The 18,091-nt window shown below is 38.3% G+C and overlaps 1 protein-coding gene across 21 annotated transcripts in view; it reads left to right on the top strand.

Moving 5' to 3' along the window:
* Positions 1 to 18,091, top strand: part of LOC100747372 (disks large 1 tumor suppressor protein) — a 537,264-nt gene that overhangs the window by 276,577 nt on the left and 242,596 nt on the right. For all 21 annotated transcript variants that reach the window (XM_012387744.3, XM_033321742.1, XM_012387743.3 and 18 more), the window contains one exon: positions 5,531 to 5,667. In XM_012387744.3, coding sequence (XP_012243167.1) covers positions 5,531 to 5,667 — 137 coding nt within the window. The remainder of the gene's footprint in view (positions 1 to 5,530; positions 5,668 to 18,091) is intronic.

The following is an 18,091-nucleotide window of genomic DNA, read 5'->3' as shown; positions in this document are numbered from 1 at the left end:
GGGGAGCCATTAAAAATACTTCTTGGGACTTGGTACTTGGGATAATTTTGATGTTAATTTTCGAAACGTTTATGTCTCTTACTAAATAGCGAAGATTGTCATAATATTATTGTAGAGGCCTTTTTTCCATAATCACACTAACGGTCGCGCACCACACAGCCGGGTCGGCGCCCGCGGCTTCGGGGTTAAAACGTGGTAACACTAGCCTCACAGGTTCCGCACTCGGCACTTGCTCCCTCGGCTGAATAAACCGGCCCACGACTCTCATGAGTTGTTCCATGCTTACAAATGGGCCTGATCCTACTTCTGATGTCGGGTTAAGATCGGAATTTTGGGCGCGTGACAACTCTTCGCGTGGACTAGCCATCGTTTCACAAAACCGAGATTATATGTACACGTACATACAAGACTATCACTAAGCTTAACAAATAATTAAGTCTAATGAATAATAAATTTGATGAACAATGAAGGTAATGAATAATATGATTTACGAATAATGAATTTAATGTACACTATTAACAATGTTTTTGTTGGGTTCAAACGAATCCACGGCCAACGAGATAACTCTTTACTAAGCGTAAAAAATAATCTTAGGCGCAAAATACGATTGACGAAAATGCTCGATTTGTCACTCTCCAAGGCAATCGCACGAATGTCAGCCTCGTGTGCAATTCGATACGCACTCGTTAGAAGCATCGAGAAGTTCCAAACGCCGTTGCTAGGCAGTTTCTGCCTGGAGTTTGGTTATTGATACAATGTATGTCCCATTGTCTCGGCACCTCCGAGATAACCTCACACGTGGCTAGGCCCGCTCTAGAGGCCGCATGCCGCCACAATCACACTTCTCGGAAAACCCATATAATCACTCCAGACCTCCGTTAGACAAAACGTTTATCTCGTGACCGTGGCTACGTTCGTCGACCAATTGTCACCTCGAACCCAATCTCGCTATCACAAATTTTAAACAATTACAGCTATAATAAAATCTAGGCTAAAGTACTAGAGGATGTTCCCAAAATTTCCAAGGAAAGGCTTCGACTTTCCTTTCATCTCCGACATATATATATATATATTTTTTTTACAGATATATTTTGTTATATAGGACTTCTCTAAATTTTATTAACATAATAACGAGACAAAAACAGTCGCGATTATATTTAGTAAAATCTGAAAAATTCATAAAATATTTCTATAAATGTTCAAATACTTTCGAGAACCGCTGTATATTAAGAGAATTGATAAAAACCTTAGCAACTTGGAATATTCAAAGTCATACAAAGTCAAAACAGGAATTAATTTTCAAAAATGTCGGTAGAAGCTTATTTTTCATGCTCTGTTTTTCTCTCTTTGAAAAAATGAAATGAATTACGAAAAAGTAACAAACAAACTGTTCCAACGAGTGTTCTAACGTTATTCTGTTTTTCTTGCTGCTGGAAAAATGAAGAATGGTTGGTTGAAAATGCAAAAGGTATTCCGTTCACTGATAAAGAATCCTGCGCAAAGAAGCGGTTATGCGTGTAATTGTCGCATAAAATCTCATTGTTGAAACTTTTACGAGACCATGTTTCAAATGAAGAAGTAGTTCGAACAAAATAACTACGATTGCGTTCGAAAAAGAACTTGTGTCGGAACACATTTTTTACATTAGATTGCGATTTTTTCGTGAATTACGACTGGACTGTGGCGAACTGGACCATGTGAAATTCGCTGTTGAATACACGTTGGGATGATAAATGCATCGCATATGGGGGTGAATCCATCCGAGCGTAGTTTGGTGTGCAAATGTTGAAGATTAGAAGAAATGCAAGGCAAAATAACAAAGAAAGTGGCGGCGCATAGAGAAATAACGGAAAAATTACTGTACCTGTAACTTTTTTCATTGCGACTACTTTGCGGTTGATAACTGCTGCACCGAAATTGGGATGCGCATGGAACAAACCACTGGGGAAAAGATTTGCCAGAAAAAGTTTGCTCGCATTGAGTAAATTGTCGAATCTCATGTGTTCTTCTTGCTTTTATTATATTATTTTCTTGTTTCTTGTCCTTCGTTACATTCCTTTCATCGTCGTTGCACACTCTTGTTTTTCACCTCTTTCTCTTTCGTTCAATGTTATGATTTAGTAATTTCAACATCGGTGATATCCCGATACCGTAAAAAGATTTTGTTTACCTGTTGATTTATGGAGAACATGTCCAAATACAGATTTAATGTTCCCTGGACGATGGATCCTCTAATTGAACTTTTAATTCGAGAAACATCGATTGACAAGAAAATATTAACGCAACGAGCGCGTACACCGGACATACTTCCATCAATTGATCGAATGAATATTCAACATTAATATTAGCTGTTCATCACGATTATGTTACGTGGCGTTGAAATATCTAATTATGTCAGTATAAACATTTAAATATTCGATGCCCTAAATATGTACTTCGTAACATTGTTCGCAATGGTTTTCATTCGCCGCATTGTTTGTTTCGACATCGAAATCAATGTAAACACGCGAATATAGAAATCATTGCAATCACGATGAAATCATGTTATGAAATTTTCATGAAACGTATGTTAAATAGGTATCTTTCCACTTTGAAATACGTATAGGATTCACAAGTAAAACTTATTATTTATTTATTCGTATTGAGAGAAACCCGTATGGTTTCGAGATATCTTCTATGCAATTCCAAAAGATTGAGGTTACCGTAAACACATGTATATCGAGTGTCATACTTTTGTCACACATAAAGTATCCATTCGTGGACAAACTTTTGTTGCCTAATCGACTTATTGTTGTGTTACAGTTACATAATGCATTTCAATTTCCGTAAATGTTTCTTTTCCTGAAATCGTACCGGTAAAGGAATGAAGTCGCGCATAAATCTTGACATGGCGGTTGTTCCCAGGCACGGTATTAGTTTCGACGAAAATTCTATGTGCGTTTTACATACCGTCCCAAATACCTGACTGCGGAGCCCGTTTGAAAAGGAAACGAGCACGAGAGATTGAAATAAGTTTTCCATATTTCTTGCGTTTCGCATGGAAAATGTCCTGGCAGTACTTAGACATCCCACGATCCTTCTTCGAACCAGTGCCATGAACAGGAAAAGAAGGAAGAAAAAAAGCGATACGAGCAGATCGGATTGATGCATGTTTGTATGCTGATAGAATCAGGAAGCTATTGGAAAATGTATAACGCAATAACACTAACGCAGTCGACATGAAATGAAATCGTAGTTTATATCGACTTTTGAGAAATCGAGCAATATACACATATACATATACGTCACATACATACACATGCATTTGTATACCTGAGCGGAAAATATAATATGTTCCGTTCTTGCATTCGACGAACTTTTGAAACTGGATGAATGGATTCGAATAAAAAAATAGAATATGACGTTCGTATAGTACCCGGGAAATACTGTTTTCTTCGTATTAAGTGGCGTACACGGAACATGTCCAAGCTTCTGTTTCGTGTGCTACTATTTAGCTGAAACAATGACAGAAATGTGAACAAGTAAATACTGATTATCTTGAACGATAAGAAAGTTTTTCGCGAGAAACGAAGGAAAATATTCCAAATACTAATCACACTGTAAATTTTTTAGATTCGAACCACAAAGATTTTCACAATAATTATAGAGAAAATACGAAAGCATACGGCGGAAGAACGAGTTGCTATTCGCCTGAGATCACGTCCAATGACATTTTACGTTTTATCCTTTTGAAAAAAAGCTCTCGAGAACAACTTCGAAATATAGTTTCTCGAGTACTCAACTCCGTAGCCAGCTACAAGCTGTTTTACCCGAGAGGATGAGGAGAAAGATTCCTGTTGGTTGCATAAATAGTAGCAACGACACGCTCTTTCGTCGGTGGGATTTGGAGAGCGCGGAGAAAATGCCATTAAATGTGAATTAAAACGAAAAATTAGAGGATCTGGGTAACATTTTAAAGACGGCTGCTGTTCGCAACGACAAAAAGTCGAGACGTTAATTAAAGTCATAGAATTTTTCGCGGCGAACAACAAACGGTACCTTTGATGTTTAACACGTAGCAACGTGTGGTCGCGAGTTCAGTTTAAACTTTTTTGCCTAAGAAAATGTTGAGGAAAATATCTTCCAACTATTTTCTGCTACTATTTTTCAAGCTATTATTCCTATTAATTTTTCTTTGACGTTTAAATAATTTCCTGAGGCAACTAGTTCATAAGAGATTATTTAAAAAGTTACATAAGACGTGACAAGTGTTTCTGTACAAAATTACGAAGTTACAGTTGAATTTCCTGAAGTTAAATGTTATTCAAGGTCCTTAAAATGAATTCGAAGCGTGCTCAAAGGATTAATAAATCGACACTTGGCAAGTACTTAGCTTGAAGTATCGGCCTCAGGAGTGTCACTTGTTAGTTGGTCTCTCGTGAGTAATTTCAGGAGTTAATTTCAGAGTTATGTCATTACGTTATACACCAATGTTATCAGATATAATATCAAACTAACCATAATTAAGTTTAACTACTGACAATATACAGCTGAACAACCTAAATAAACATACTATCCGTAGAATAATTTTAACCCAACGATATGGACGGTGAGAGTTAATGAAACTAAATCACAGTTTCTTACTTGTTTCTTGTTGCTACGAGACATTCAATATTGATCGTTGCTTCCCTCTACAGTATCAAATGATTTGTTTAAACAGTTTCAAAATTAATAAAATTAAAATTTTGTTATCTCTCTTGTCTCTTCAAAATTCTTTTTATAATATTTCCATTATTCGTTGTAATATTCTACGTCTGGCTAATCAACTGACTTCCTTTTATCCTCCTATTCATAATATATTCCTTTGGATAAATTAATTAATGAAATTATCGTCATTTGATTTATGTCTTGTCTATCGACAGTCTACCCAAGAGACCATAGTGGCTAAATGTTGTACTAAGGAAACACGATCGCACTCCGGCTACAAAAGATCCGCGTAGACTCGTCGTCGTCCGTATTATATTTTCGGTGTCGTCCTCGAACAACGTGCAACCTCAAGGAAAATTGATTAGGGTCATGAAGAGCTCTTGGAACTCTGTTGAAAATTATGCGACTGCGTTGTCGGATAAAATATTAACTTAACGAACGTGGGTTGAATATAGACGAAGGAAAACTAATATGAGAATATTATGAATGTTTACATCCTAATTATTTAGTGAATAATTTACTTGAATACTTTATATTTATTTTCTTTCTTTAACGTTTTCTTGAGAATATCACCAAGCGTTATTACAGATCTACGTTTGTGTCGAATATACTAGAATACATCTATTTTACTATATTGAATGTTAAATCAATACACTGTATTTATAGTGTATGTATGCATGGAACATACGTAATACATTAAACCATCGAATGTCAAATTTCACTATAAGAGGCGATACATGTATATTGTATAAATGTATTTAGGGCTTGAAATCAAAGGACGCTATCGTAAACGTCAATAAAGAGGACGCATTAATTTGATATGACGCTTTGCGGACTGTTGCAGATATCCAGGAGTTTTACGAGCTGACGCTGCTCGACGAGTCAAAATCGGTGCAGCAGAAAACGGCGGAGACGATCCGCATCGCCGACAAATGGGAAGCCAGTGATGGGCCAATTACGCCGACCTTCGCTCAAAACGACGTGAGTTTGGTTACAAAATATATATTTTCGTGTACCGATATTTCATGGCGGTGCGAGCTTTATCATTTCCGCGCGAGAATATTGGCTCCGAGATAGGGTGAGAAAGAGAGCAAAAGGGAGAACAAACAGGGATAGATAGGGACGCATGTATTCGTTACGCGTTCATGGTCGCGGCACGAATTCAGCCGTTCCCCCTGGAATTTCGTTTTCCGAGTTGGCTATCGCGGTCGAACGTTTATTAGAATTCCATGATGCCAGGGCTCTTTTCATTTGCCGCATGTCCATCGTACACCTGGAGCATCGAAACGCACCAGACGAATCAAGAGAGCAGAATTCGCTTTCATCCCGACCATCGAATCTCTTGGTTCAAACGACATCCTCGAACATATTAAAGAAATCGCTTTGCTCGAATCGTTTAATTAAAGCAGCCTACAGAAAGCACGCGTTCCACGTTCAATCGTATGCGCGTTCGATCTTTTACAGTTGGTTACACGGTTTCATTAGAACTACCATGTTGCTACTTGGAACATTATTGTATCGCTGGCTTTCTTTACTTTTCTTTCTCTGCTTGTCTTCGATATTCTTAAGTTTCGTTATAGATCAGTTAATCACCGAACGGCGGAACGAAAATGCCGATAACGGAAATGAAATTCTTGGAACATTTTAAGCCGCCTTGTCGAGTACTAATCACACGGCTGCTCATCGGTAGAAGAGGAGAGGAAGGAATGAACGGGGACAGGTGCCACGCAATTAGCGCCCGTAATTATAATCCAAGAGTCGATTGGCCCGTGGGACAGCATGGTATCATACTAGACCGATCAATCGCCGAACCCCCGATTTTAATTGCTAATTGCTTCCGTCCCACGGTTCTCCATCGTGCGGCGTGTCGTCGTGGCCGATCGACGACGTGATGCGGCTCGACGCAACGATGCACCGTGCAACGACTGCAAATCGTACGACTCGCTCGCGTTCTCCGCATTGCAATGCCGGCCACGTCTCGCTCATCCCCTTCGTCGTCTCCGGATCCACTCGATTTCGATCGTCTCCCAATGCTAATGACGTCCCGGAATTTATGGATCGTTGAGATTTAATTAGTCGGAATTGATTCTTTCACGCTTTCCTTCCGAAGGAAATTAATTTCTTTGCCATTATCGCCACTATTTTCTTTCAGATAATTTCCATTTAATGTTCCGTTGGAATACATGTGAAAATTAGATTCAATTGAAAGATCTGTGAAGGTAGATTTCTTATATATCCTAAATTAAAAATAAAATAAATTTTATCATTTCTCCTTTCTATAAGAAAACATAACAGTGGAAAATTGTGAGATAAAAGGATAAACTTTTATTTCTCTTGTTCCTAACTGCATCAGTAAATTTGCTCGAGACACAGTAGAGATGTGAGAGCGCCGATGAAAGGGTCATTAAACGCGATCATATAAATTAGCGTTGGCGATGTTACGTTTCCACAACTTATCTCCCGGATCTGTTTCCCGCGGACGGCGTTCCCTTGTTCTCTTATATTAATTTGATTCCGAGACAGGCTGTATTGCATAGAGAGGGTCGCAAAGGGGTTGGAAAATTTATTCGGCGTGCTTATTCCACAGGCTGGGGAATTTCGTTGCGTATAAATATAAGGGCCGTCGTTGTTGAAATTCTTATCCCGAGGAGACGCGTACACAAGCGACGAATAAACGAACGTGCGAGACTTGATGGTTCTCACCTGTGCGTACGAGACATGTTAAGCGCTCTCCGGGGGATAGAATGGTTTTCGCCGTTTACACAGGCGGATGGAACATAACATCCATTATAAAAAATTTTTTTCCGAGCGTTTGCCGAGCGAGCGCGCGTATCGTCTGCGCACAATTCGCGTTCGTACACCCTACCACCCTCTTTCTCAACTAGAACCACCAGGTTGTTCCATGCATTTGCGCTTGATTACCCCACGCGTGTACATACAAGCTGACCCCGTAATGGCGCAAACGTGGCAGCGCGTGGATATTAATGTCTTGTGATATTTTTACCAAAAAGAACGTTGTAAATTGAGCTCGAAACAAAGAATTTTATAAACGTATTCTTTCATTGTTGACCAATAAAGCTCGACAAAATAAGGAACGCAGAAAATGTAAATTAGTGACGTTGAACAAAATTAGCATAATACTTGTTTTCCGAGAAAGCTGTTACGTGAAGTTTTTATGTCGATGTTTATGAAATCGTGAATACTCAAGTGCGCCATGTACCGTGGTTATCGGACGTTGTAATAGAGGATGGTATGCTCAAGTAGATACTGTCATGTATACACAAGGTTTGATTGAATTGTCCGTGGTTCCAGTGCATTCTACGTGCTCGAGGTTCAACGGAATTTCAACCAGACATCGGTCTCTTTGACATTCTATTTAAAGCGAACACGTGCAAGTATCCATAAGTAATTTGCCATCGAGTGGATTTCACCGTATTTATTTGTTATTCGACATCGATGATATTCGCGTCGAATATTGAAAACAATTTTACTCAAAACAATTTGTCTGCATTAAGCGTAACTCTTTTTTGTAACAATAAATTCGAGGTGTTACGGGTAGGCTAAAGCGAAAGAACGATTTCTTTACTTTTCACGACGATCGTACGATATTTCGCGGAAAGTCGAAGTAAAAGGACGATTATAGGAGAAACGTGCGAAAGAAATTGCAGGTGACCGAAAAGCCGATTGCAACTGTGACCAAAGGTTTATTACAACACGTCGTAATTGACAGTTGGCTGAGCCAAGGTAGGTTAAGCTGGAAATTAGTTCTCTATTACTGGATTTCTGCCACGTTGAAACACTTTTCACATAATTACCACCCCATGTGTAATAACCAAACATTATTCGCGTGGTCGGTGTGCCGGCTACTCCCACTAGCTCCATTAAAAAGCGTTTCATAATATTAGCGCGATTCTTTCTGTAATCGGCGAGGGACCAGTTAGTAAATGCATGCTTAATTAATCACCGTTAAAACGTTCGGCCGCGTGAATAACGCTGGCAAAACGAGCCATGGATAAACACTTTCGGTTTTCACCGTTTCATAAAAGATCGATGGAAAAAGTGCTGTTTATCGAAGAGCGTGTTAAACGCTAACAACTTGTTTCATCGATAAAGTCGTGTATATTTGCTATGCCGGTCAGTATTCTCAAACAATGGATCGACGAGGAGAGTTAACAACTTTCGATGGTACATTAAACGCGTGTTCATTACTGTTTCGTAACGGTGATTGTCTTCGTCGTATAGCGATCGCGATCTCTCGCGGTCTCCCCAACTATCGAAATTTTGGAACGCATTCGCCGATCGCTATCGTTGCGGCGAGATGAACTCGTACGCTTTACGAGCAGAAATTTCTCTCAGAGCGTTTCAAAGGCCATAACTATCTTCCAGATAGATATCTGTTTTACATGTATATCGTTCGACAGTTCGAACTTCAAAAGTATCATCGCGAACGTGAATATCTTATCCCCCTTGATAAATTCCAGCATTAGCGCGTAAAAGGGTAATAACAAGGGTCTACTTTTACATTTACTGCATTTATTCAGGAATAAGTAATACATTTTGCCGTAATTAACAGCACAGTTTAAACGCGACTTGATTGCGTTTAATTTCGATCACTCTAATTAATTAATTAATTACGTACACTGATTTCCTATACGCTTCCGCAATTGATAAATGGCATTATTATCAGTGGAACACACACGTCGCATATTTGCGTGAGCAGAGAAAATGGTCGTATAATTGATACAACCCTTTCTCGATTTCTTCCCTCCTTTAAAACGGAGTCGACTTTCCGAAAATTTAAAACGATGGTCACAAATCAGAGAGTTCTGGCGCGAACGTTCACCGGATATTACAAACAGCGATCGTGTGTTGGCGTTTATCTGATTCCCCTTTATGATTCGACTGCGCAAAAAAATAAAGAGAATGAAAGCAACGGATAATAAAAATCCTGCTATCTGAAGAGAACGATGCACTGGAGCACACGACTGCTGTTCGTTTGCCCGCTGAACCGCCTTCCGAAATTTACGATATGGCCAGGGCATTTCGCATAAAATCAGCTTTAAACCGTTCGATCAGGGACGTGGAGAAAAACAGACAAAGAGACGTAGATGGTGAAAGAGAGACGTGAAATAGGGGTAGAGACTCGAAAGAAACAACGTGAGGGAGTAATGGCCGAGCTGTATACGTGCGATATATCCCTTGTTTATTTTCCATTACTCTGCAGAAAGCAGCTGTCCGTTGCCGTTGTGGAATACGTACGGCAATGATAAGGGGTGGTTGATTACCGTGCTCCAGTATATAATGGAAAATTGCGCCTTCGACTCGACAAGCCATTTCGTGCAGTGGCGCGAAACTCGCGTTGCGGAAACTTTCCACTGCATGATCGCTTCCTCTCTTTTATAGATTGCCTTGTACGAATCACTCAAACGCTAGCCGATTTCCCGCGGGACCGCGCAAAATCGATAAAGATTCCTTTACTTCTTCTTAGCTTACCACGCCACAGAACGAAGGATCGAATACTCTCTCGCACGTTGTTTTCAGCGAGCACTCACTTCGGGTGGGATGAGATTAAAGCGTCGTCGTTTTTTAAGCGGCCAGCTTCCGATCTATGCTCCAAGATTTTTAAAACGTCGACAAACACGAGCCGGAGTGGAATTTGTTCGATGGTTTGCTCGTTATACGGTCGATCGATCGATCGTCGACTCCTTCGGACAAATTGGAATTCTACGCGATTCTGATGCAAGGAGTGAACCGTGATATGAACGTTATCGGAGGAATGAATGGACCGTGGTTGCTGTTTGTTCGACTGGAACTTGTTCAAAGGGACGTCTTAAGCCGAGCTGAAAATTAAATTGCTTCTCTCAGCTCTTAATGGAGATAGGATTTTGTTGTGATTACTCTAAAGACTGATCTGAAACGTTGATTTTTTAACGATGGTTTAATAATAGACATTGTTGTTTAACTTTATGGCTATTTTGTTTCGTTTTATGCTTAATTCTTCTGTGGTTTTATTATTGTTGTTTCGAAGGAACAACGCCAGAAGTTTTCGAAGCAACGTTAAAAAAGGAAGAAATTATACTCTGGAATATGTAGCGGTGCACTTAAGAAGGTGTAAATCACAAGAATGGCCATTCTGATCTGTGAAATATTGTATCCTCGCCGTCTTACAGGAAACGCCGTAGGTGGGCACGTATCTGAAATTTATGCCCTGTTTTCAATTCCCGCCTACGCCGCTGTGAAACTACTTTCGGTCACCGTTATTCATTTTTTCATAAATTTCAGGAACTAACGTGAGTCCGAAGAATATGTTGCAACAATTTTTTTTCGACCACCCTAGCAAGCGTTTTACCCTCGTACATCAAACGTGTCAACGCCAGAATACGTTCTTATCGGTTAGAAATTGGAAAAAACAGAGAGCAACCGAAATAGTGAACGCTCAGTCTCTCGTTAGATAAAAATTGTCGAAGACGCGCACTTGCTGTAATAACATAGCAAAATGGTAAACGTCGATATACATTTGTCCTTCTAATAAATTCGATCGTTACGTTTCTTGTACCGTTTCCAACAGGATATTTTAAGAGAAGTGGTGTTAGAACGGTGTGTAACGATATTTGAATAATTGTTTAGCAGTTGCCAAGACAAAAGTTGGGCGGGGGTATCCTTGTTTAAAGCTTTCGCATAATCGCATATGGTTAACCAGACGCGCAGTTACCGTAAGACGGTACCGAAGCCATGATATATTACCGTTTTCACCGGGACAAATGGAATTTATAGTAGCACTCGGCTAAAACCCATTTCCCTCGGATACCACGTTCGTTTCCGATAAAAGGAGGAAACTCCAAACGAGAGCACTCTCGGCCCCACAACCTTACAGTGTATTCGTTGCGGTTGAGACTTAATGCATCGTATGCACTCGATGCATTCATTTGCGAAATTCTGCGAGAGATCTCTTCTCTTCTTCTTTTTCTTAGTTCGGTCAGAAAAATGAAGAGAACGTATTTTCCTTTTTCTCTGTCCCTTTTTTGCACGGAGAAAAGGTACTCGTTTCGAGAAATTCTCAGAATCGCGTGTTTCTCGACAATAGGATTTGCATCTTCCCATTTAGACGCGTGTCAGTGCGTTCTTCAGCTTGATATGTTTTAAAAATTTGTTGATTTGAAAAGGTGAAGTTGCTTATAGTTTACTAGCTAGAATTAATCGTTATTCAATGTTCTTATGAATCCTTCTATTAATACTGTTGAGCGCCATCGTCAAAATATTGTAAATTATCTTTCTTTGAACGGAACTGTAAAAAAGAGCTGTCTGGAAGAGCGATACATTCTAAAATCATGTTCTATACGTTTTTAATCAAGCAATCAATCAAGTTATCAATTCGTTGTAACTGGTCAAATTGTAATCCATCGAAAGGACTCAAGGACACATCCAAATGGCTAAATCTTAACCGGTCTTCTCTTTGCACTCGAAACACAGCTATATACTATATACATATACATACGTGATGAATCACAGATAGACCCACAGTGGGCATCGCGAGCAAGTGAAATTGTGCAACAGGTAGGGTCAATATCGACCAATTTCGCAATATTCGAAAGCTCTATCTTTATTGGTGCAACGATTCTTTAAAGATAGCAATGAGTTAATTAGTATTGGCCTGTCCGTCAAAATGCAATGATTTTAGATTCTAATGAATCAGCCGCAAAAAATTGTTATAAAGATTATACGATCGATTAAAAGTCAATTTAAATGTACATATAAATAATTATTTAGTGTGAAGAAAATTATTGTTGGATAACGCAAGTTTTCAATAATTTCGAATTACCTAGATATTTTTCTTCCGTAGTTTCCTTCACTTTGTGATTTTATCTTCTTTAACAAGGATATTATAATCATTACTTTTCGTTGCACTCTTCTGTGAGCTTGCCGGTGTTCCTCGTTTCTCATCCTAAAACAGAGATAATGTCAGCAATAACAGAGACACAGGCACAACTAATCTACAACCTTCCACTGAATTTAATTTGATTCAACCTAGATAAGAACTTTGCATTGCTTCCACAGTTTCATATTTTTCCTCTTCGATAAGAACTTCAACGCTCTATGAAATTCTAGGCTGCCAGGGTTTCTAAGCGGAGTACATAAAATATTCGTATAATAAAATATTTACTGATATGGTACTTTAAGAATTCCATGTAATTTGATACCATTATATTTCAATGACGCATCAATCATTCATGAAAGGCAAATAGAATTATAGTAGATACAAATTGGACAGTGATCGATCAGATAAAAGTTAAATAAAAATGGAAAGTAACAAACTGAATTTTACTCTGACGGACTGACAAGATTAATAATTCGATCTGGGACATTCAGGGTCAATACGGAAGCTTTGTTTTTATATGTAAGCTTTACAAACATTCGACCTTGGAAGCGTGAGATTAAACTGAAAACTTCATTTTCAAGTGAAGTATTTCATTCTAAAAGCTCACGCTTAAGCCTACAACTCTATTTTCGTACAGAGACAAGATAATAATATGCATGTTGAGAGTAAAAAATGTCTTTTTGATTTTAAGGAAATATAACATACACCAGTACACAACATCTATTAATAATCAATCCTGCGTATATCTTGTTAGCCAGCGATTGCTCGAGGATGCACACAGTGGGTTTAATAAGGTGTGTATGCATTATACGTGTCAGGTTCTTGTTGGCCAACGTCATTTCAGCTAAAGGCAACTACGTTAATCGGGCGTTAATATCAGCTAGATACATGTATGGATGCACTTACATGAGCTTACTTGATCTCGAGTAAATGCTCTGTCCTGTCACTTATACTATCAAATTGGATCGCGTGACATCATAAGCTCTTGGTACTACGTAGATAAACCTTCCGAATACCTCTGACCCTACCTATTACCTATGATAAAGTAGGATCCATTTGACTTGGAGCTTATCAGTCGCTTTCTCCGTAGCTTCTCTTTTATTCTTCTTCTTTTCGGAGAAACTTTGCGAGAGAGTGAATTGTTTTAGTAATTTCTCGTAGTAACACACGAATGTTAGTCGAAAAATGTACGTCTTTTGTGAGCCATTTTCTATGGAAGGAAGGAAGAAGCGAATTTACGACCGTTCGATTTTTCAAACGACGTTAACGTCCCTTTATATTCATCGCGGTATGAACGTGCCACGATGTATTTCTTCTACGAGACATGTTTTGTAGTATTCATTCCAAAAGGATGATACACGTTATCAGTATTTGTGGTCTTTTAAGAAAATGGCACACAATATTCCCATAGGTACATTACAAGACCTTTCCCCGAAATAATGTCGGACCTTTTGTATCTAGCGCTACCTAGAATACTCAAAATTTTCTACTGCGTTTGCAAATCGCGTAACACATCTCGTTTCGCGCAACTCTTGCGCACTTATCTATGAATAAGATGTAATAAAATATAGCATAATGCCCAGGTCGACCATAATCGTGTGTGTGTAAATTCTCTTACGTAAATGGTCCATGCTTTTCCCATTTAGAGTAAACATTAGTCGAATAAGGACGGGGTTAGCAAAATATTTAAAGTTAGTGAGAAACAATGCGATGAATGTGACGAATGCTAGGCAGTATTCCTGCAAAGTTTCTTCGTTTCATTTGTGTTTTGTTCCGAGGGCAATCTTTTTTTTTTTAGTGTAACACTAGCATCACCAGAGAGGTTAAAATGATCACTTCGTAATTTTCCGCGGAAATTTTATGGATCCCTTGCACTATGTACTTTATCATATACCTTCCATTTTAATTTTCTTTGCTATAAGTTCTATTCTACATTCATTCGTAGTTCTAGCGTTAAAAAACTACACTTGGAAATTTATGTATTTTCTCGAATAACGATCGCAAATGGAGTTAAGCGTGAAAAAAATAAACGCGATAACTTGGCGATAGTAAATTAGGAAAATTTGCCTGCATTAAAACTTCCTATAGCGTTGTTCCCTATTTTCTCCTTTCATCGGCTTGACATTGTTTCGTAGAGGTCGTTGATAGCACGATTGTCTCTTCGAGGAAGTTAATCGCGTGTAACATTGCTTCTCTGTATCGCCATTCCCCCATCCCTCGTATCTTCTTGCCCTGTATTCTTTTGCTAGTTCCTTTCTTCTTTTCATAGCACATTACGCCGGCGAACAATGCCACATTGATTTTTTCGTTTTTGCTTTCTCATCTCTCCACTGCTCCTTCTAACGCTGGTAATGATACAGTTTCCTCGCGTGGAACTTCGCCTATATTCATATTTTCGCTACTAACATCTTTTTCCTTTTTCGTATGACTATATTTTAAAGTGGTCCCATTAACAATACAACCACCTACTAACATTATTTTGTTACAAAATATCTGTTTTCGTGTGTACTCATTCTCTTTAGTACGAGTAATATAATTATTAGAATAATGTACAAGAATGAGGGAGATATGTATTTAAAAGAAAGTTGTAACCCCTTAATTTTTTAATACGGCATTTAAAATTTTAAATGTTACTACAGCATTCCTTTAATTTATACTACGATTCTCTCCAAGTTCGCGCATTTTTATTTTCCATGCGTATATCTTTCTCGCTACTCTTCGTCTTGGCCGTCTAACGGGAACAGCCACATTCGTTTAACCTTCACCCTTAAATTTTCCGCCCTCACAATAGTGTCTGAAGTTTGTGGAGGCGACACGAGTTACGACATCTCGTTACACCCCCCACAAAATATATATGCGGTACTCGGAACGCCTTCTCGCGTAGCTTCGAAGCCATTTTCAGTGTACTCGACACCAACTACCAAATTCCTTTACTTACGCCATTTTCGACTTAACCTATACGTATTTTTTTATCATGTTAACCAAAAGAGATATATCGTGAAAAATTTGTTTTGTCCATAACTTAAACAATCAAATTTTAAACAGAAACTTTCAGGCTTTTCGAAGCCCTCTAATATTACGTATCATGTCAGTGATAAATCGGATTAACTACTGCTTCGTTCGCAAGAACATAATCATTGTCTTCGTCGAAGCTGTTACTAACATCAGCAAGGAGTTATAATCTCGACGCTTCTTAATCCTCTGTTTCCATAGCTTCTCGTGTCGCTAGCTTTCCTGTGCAAGCTTTCACTGGTTGATCTCTTTTACTTATATCATATCATAAGCTTCCAATAAATTCTATCGGTATTTCTTATACATCTATGATATTATCATTCTTCTATTTTTATCCTAATAAACAGTATTATACTAATAATTTATTTTTCTTGAAATTTTGATATTTTTGCTCATAATTTTTTCCTTCCACTTCGTCCTTTCCCTCCCTTTCTCGTCTTTTGTTAGCTACCTTTTATCACCGGTATTCCACAATTTTCTACCACGTAGTCAGCTCTTCGAGAAATCCTTCTCGGGCTGATTCAGACAAGATATCACATGGAACGGGGCCAACAAGAACCAGACACGCCTCACAGTCTCAGGCTTCCGGTGTTATAAGCAAAATGTTAGGAGTTCGGCAATTTGTCTGAGGGTGATTAATTTGTACCGGTATTTGGCCATTGCTTCAAGGGCCGACTAGTCAGTTCGGTCGCGGCTAAAATTTACGCACGGACAAATGAATACTATATAGCCAAGCTCCGTTAATATTGCAACGCACTCGAGCATTATCATCCGGCTCTCAGACATAACAGACGGTATTTTGAAATCTAGAAATGAATAATGGGAGTACGATAAAACATACTGTCTACCTGCAGTGCATTTTATTTAAGTTTATATCAAGCTTATTTGGAAATCGTATTTTTTCATTTTAATCGTATTTCTCTATTGTTAACACATTTCTCAACTTGATAGAAGATACGAAAGAATCGTTACTGATATGTATTATTTTTTGTTCCAATTTTATTATATTATAACACAGCTTTTTCATATCAAATATAACATATTTTCTATATATTTATGATATATTTTTATATTTAAAGATTCATTGATTAAATATCTTTTTGGTTTTTGAAACAAAAGTGTACTTGTATCATTGAAAGATTGCACTTGAAAATTGTAAAATTTATTAGTAACAGAAGAAGAACTTTTCTCGTTTATAAAGCATAAATTTTCACAATCTGGCTACAGCTTCTTTTTAAGAGAATCTTATATTTTGAAAAACCTCTCAACATTTTCTCCGACTGTACGTACTTTCTCGACTTAAATTTCTCGAAATAAGGGTATATATCAGAATTCTCGTTTGTGCGTGACATAACAAGCGAAAAAGTAGAAGTAGTATATTAGCTCGACGGAACAAGCAGCAGCCGTGAAGTTTCACAGAAGAGCATCATAACGTCTTATACGAAGAGTAAAGTGAGATTTGTCGAGCCATTTTAGGGATTAACATACCACCTGAAGTTTCCACGCGTTCAAGTATGTTTGAAATTGAAGGTATTTTCACGTTTTAGTATCTTAATGTTCCTGGTTGAATTCAAATCATTTCTCTAAGATGAGAAAGAAATTATATAATATTAGTACGAATATCTGAGAGAGAATTCTGGAGTATTAGTCGTAAAAAGACTCTGTCTGCGGTCTAGATAGCTCAATTGGATAGTGTAGTCATCTGACCAACGAGGATTCTGGCTTCGAATCCCAATTCACTAATCCGATTGATCTCTGATGGCTACAAGAAATTGAGAGGATAGATAGGAACGGGAAAAGGACGGAGGAAGGATAAGGAATGCGCGTCTCGATCTGGACATACGATTGGACTCGCCACTAAAGCTATCAGGATCTCCACCTTCGACGTAGGCACATTCATTGTTGAGTCGAGAAAGATTTGCATCTAAATGCTAAGTAAGAATCTATGGAAATGAAACTTATCAGAAAACCATTTGACAAATACCTTGAGAACCACTAGAGTTATTAATCAAATTAAAATATTTCTTTTGCTTTAAATTATTAAAAAATCTGAGAATTCAGAAGAAATTCAGCATAGAAAAACTCTTATCCTCAAATATTTATTGAAGTAAAAGAAATTATTACGTCTATAGCATCAATTTTCAACTAAGAAAAGAATTACCAAAAGATTTAATATAGATAAAATTGAGAGAATAATCACGAATATTTGGCCACTAATACCAGAAGTTATTCTTCAGAGAAAATATTAAAGAACCATTAACGAGTTTCATTACACGAAGGCAGCATGCCATTTGTTGATTGTCGGTGAACAAAGATGCACTTGGACGATATCCTTGTGTACAGCTTCCCTTGACTTGCGTAATTCCCAGGCAAGGTGTTCCATGTAGCACGCTACATGGAGGTAGTCCCATTCCAGACGGAACTTACGTCACCTATACGCGAGAGAACGGCGGTTTCATCCGACTTGATGGATGTGGCGTGCATCGTGAGGTCGCGGCTGGTTGCAACCTAGAAGCA

The sequence above is a fragment of the Bombus impatiens genome, unplaced genomic scaffold, assembly GCF_000188095.3.
Source record: "Bombus impatiens unplaced genomic scaffold, BIMP_2.2 scf_0487, whole genome shotgun sequence".
NCBI classification, from domain to species: Eukaryota; Metazoa; Arthropoda; class Insecta; order Hymenoptera; family Apidae; genus Bombus; species Bombus impatiens.
This window is presented reverse-complemented; position numbering and strand designations above follow the sequence as displayed.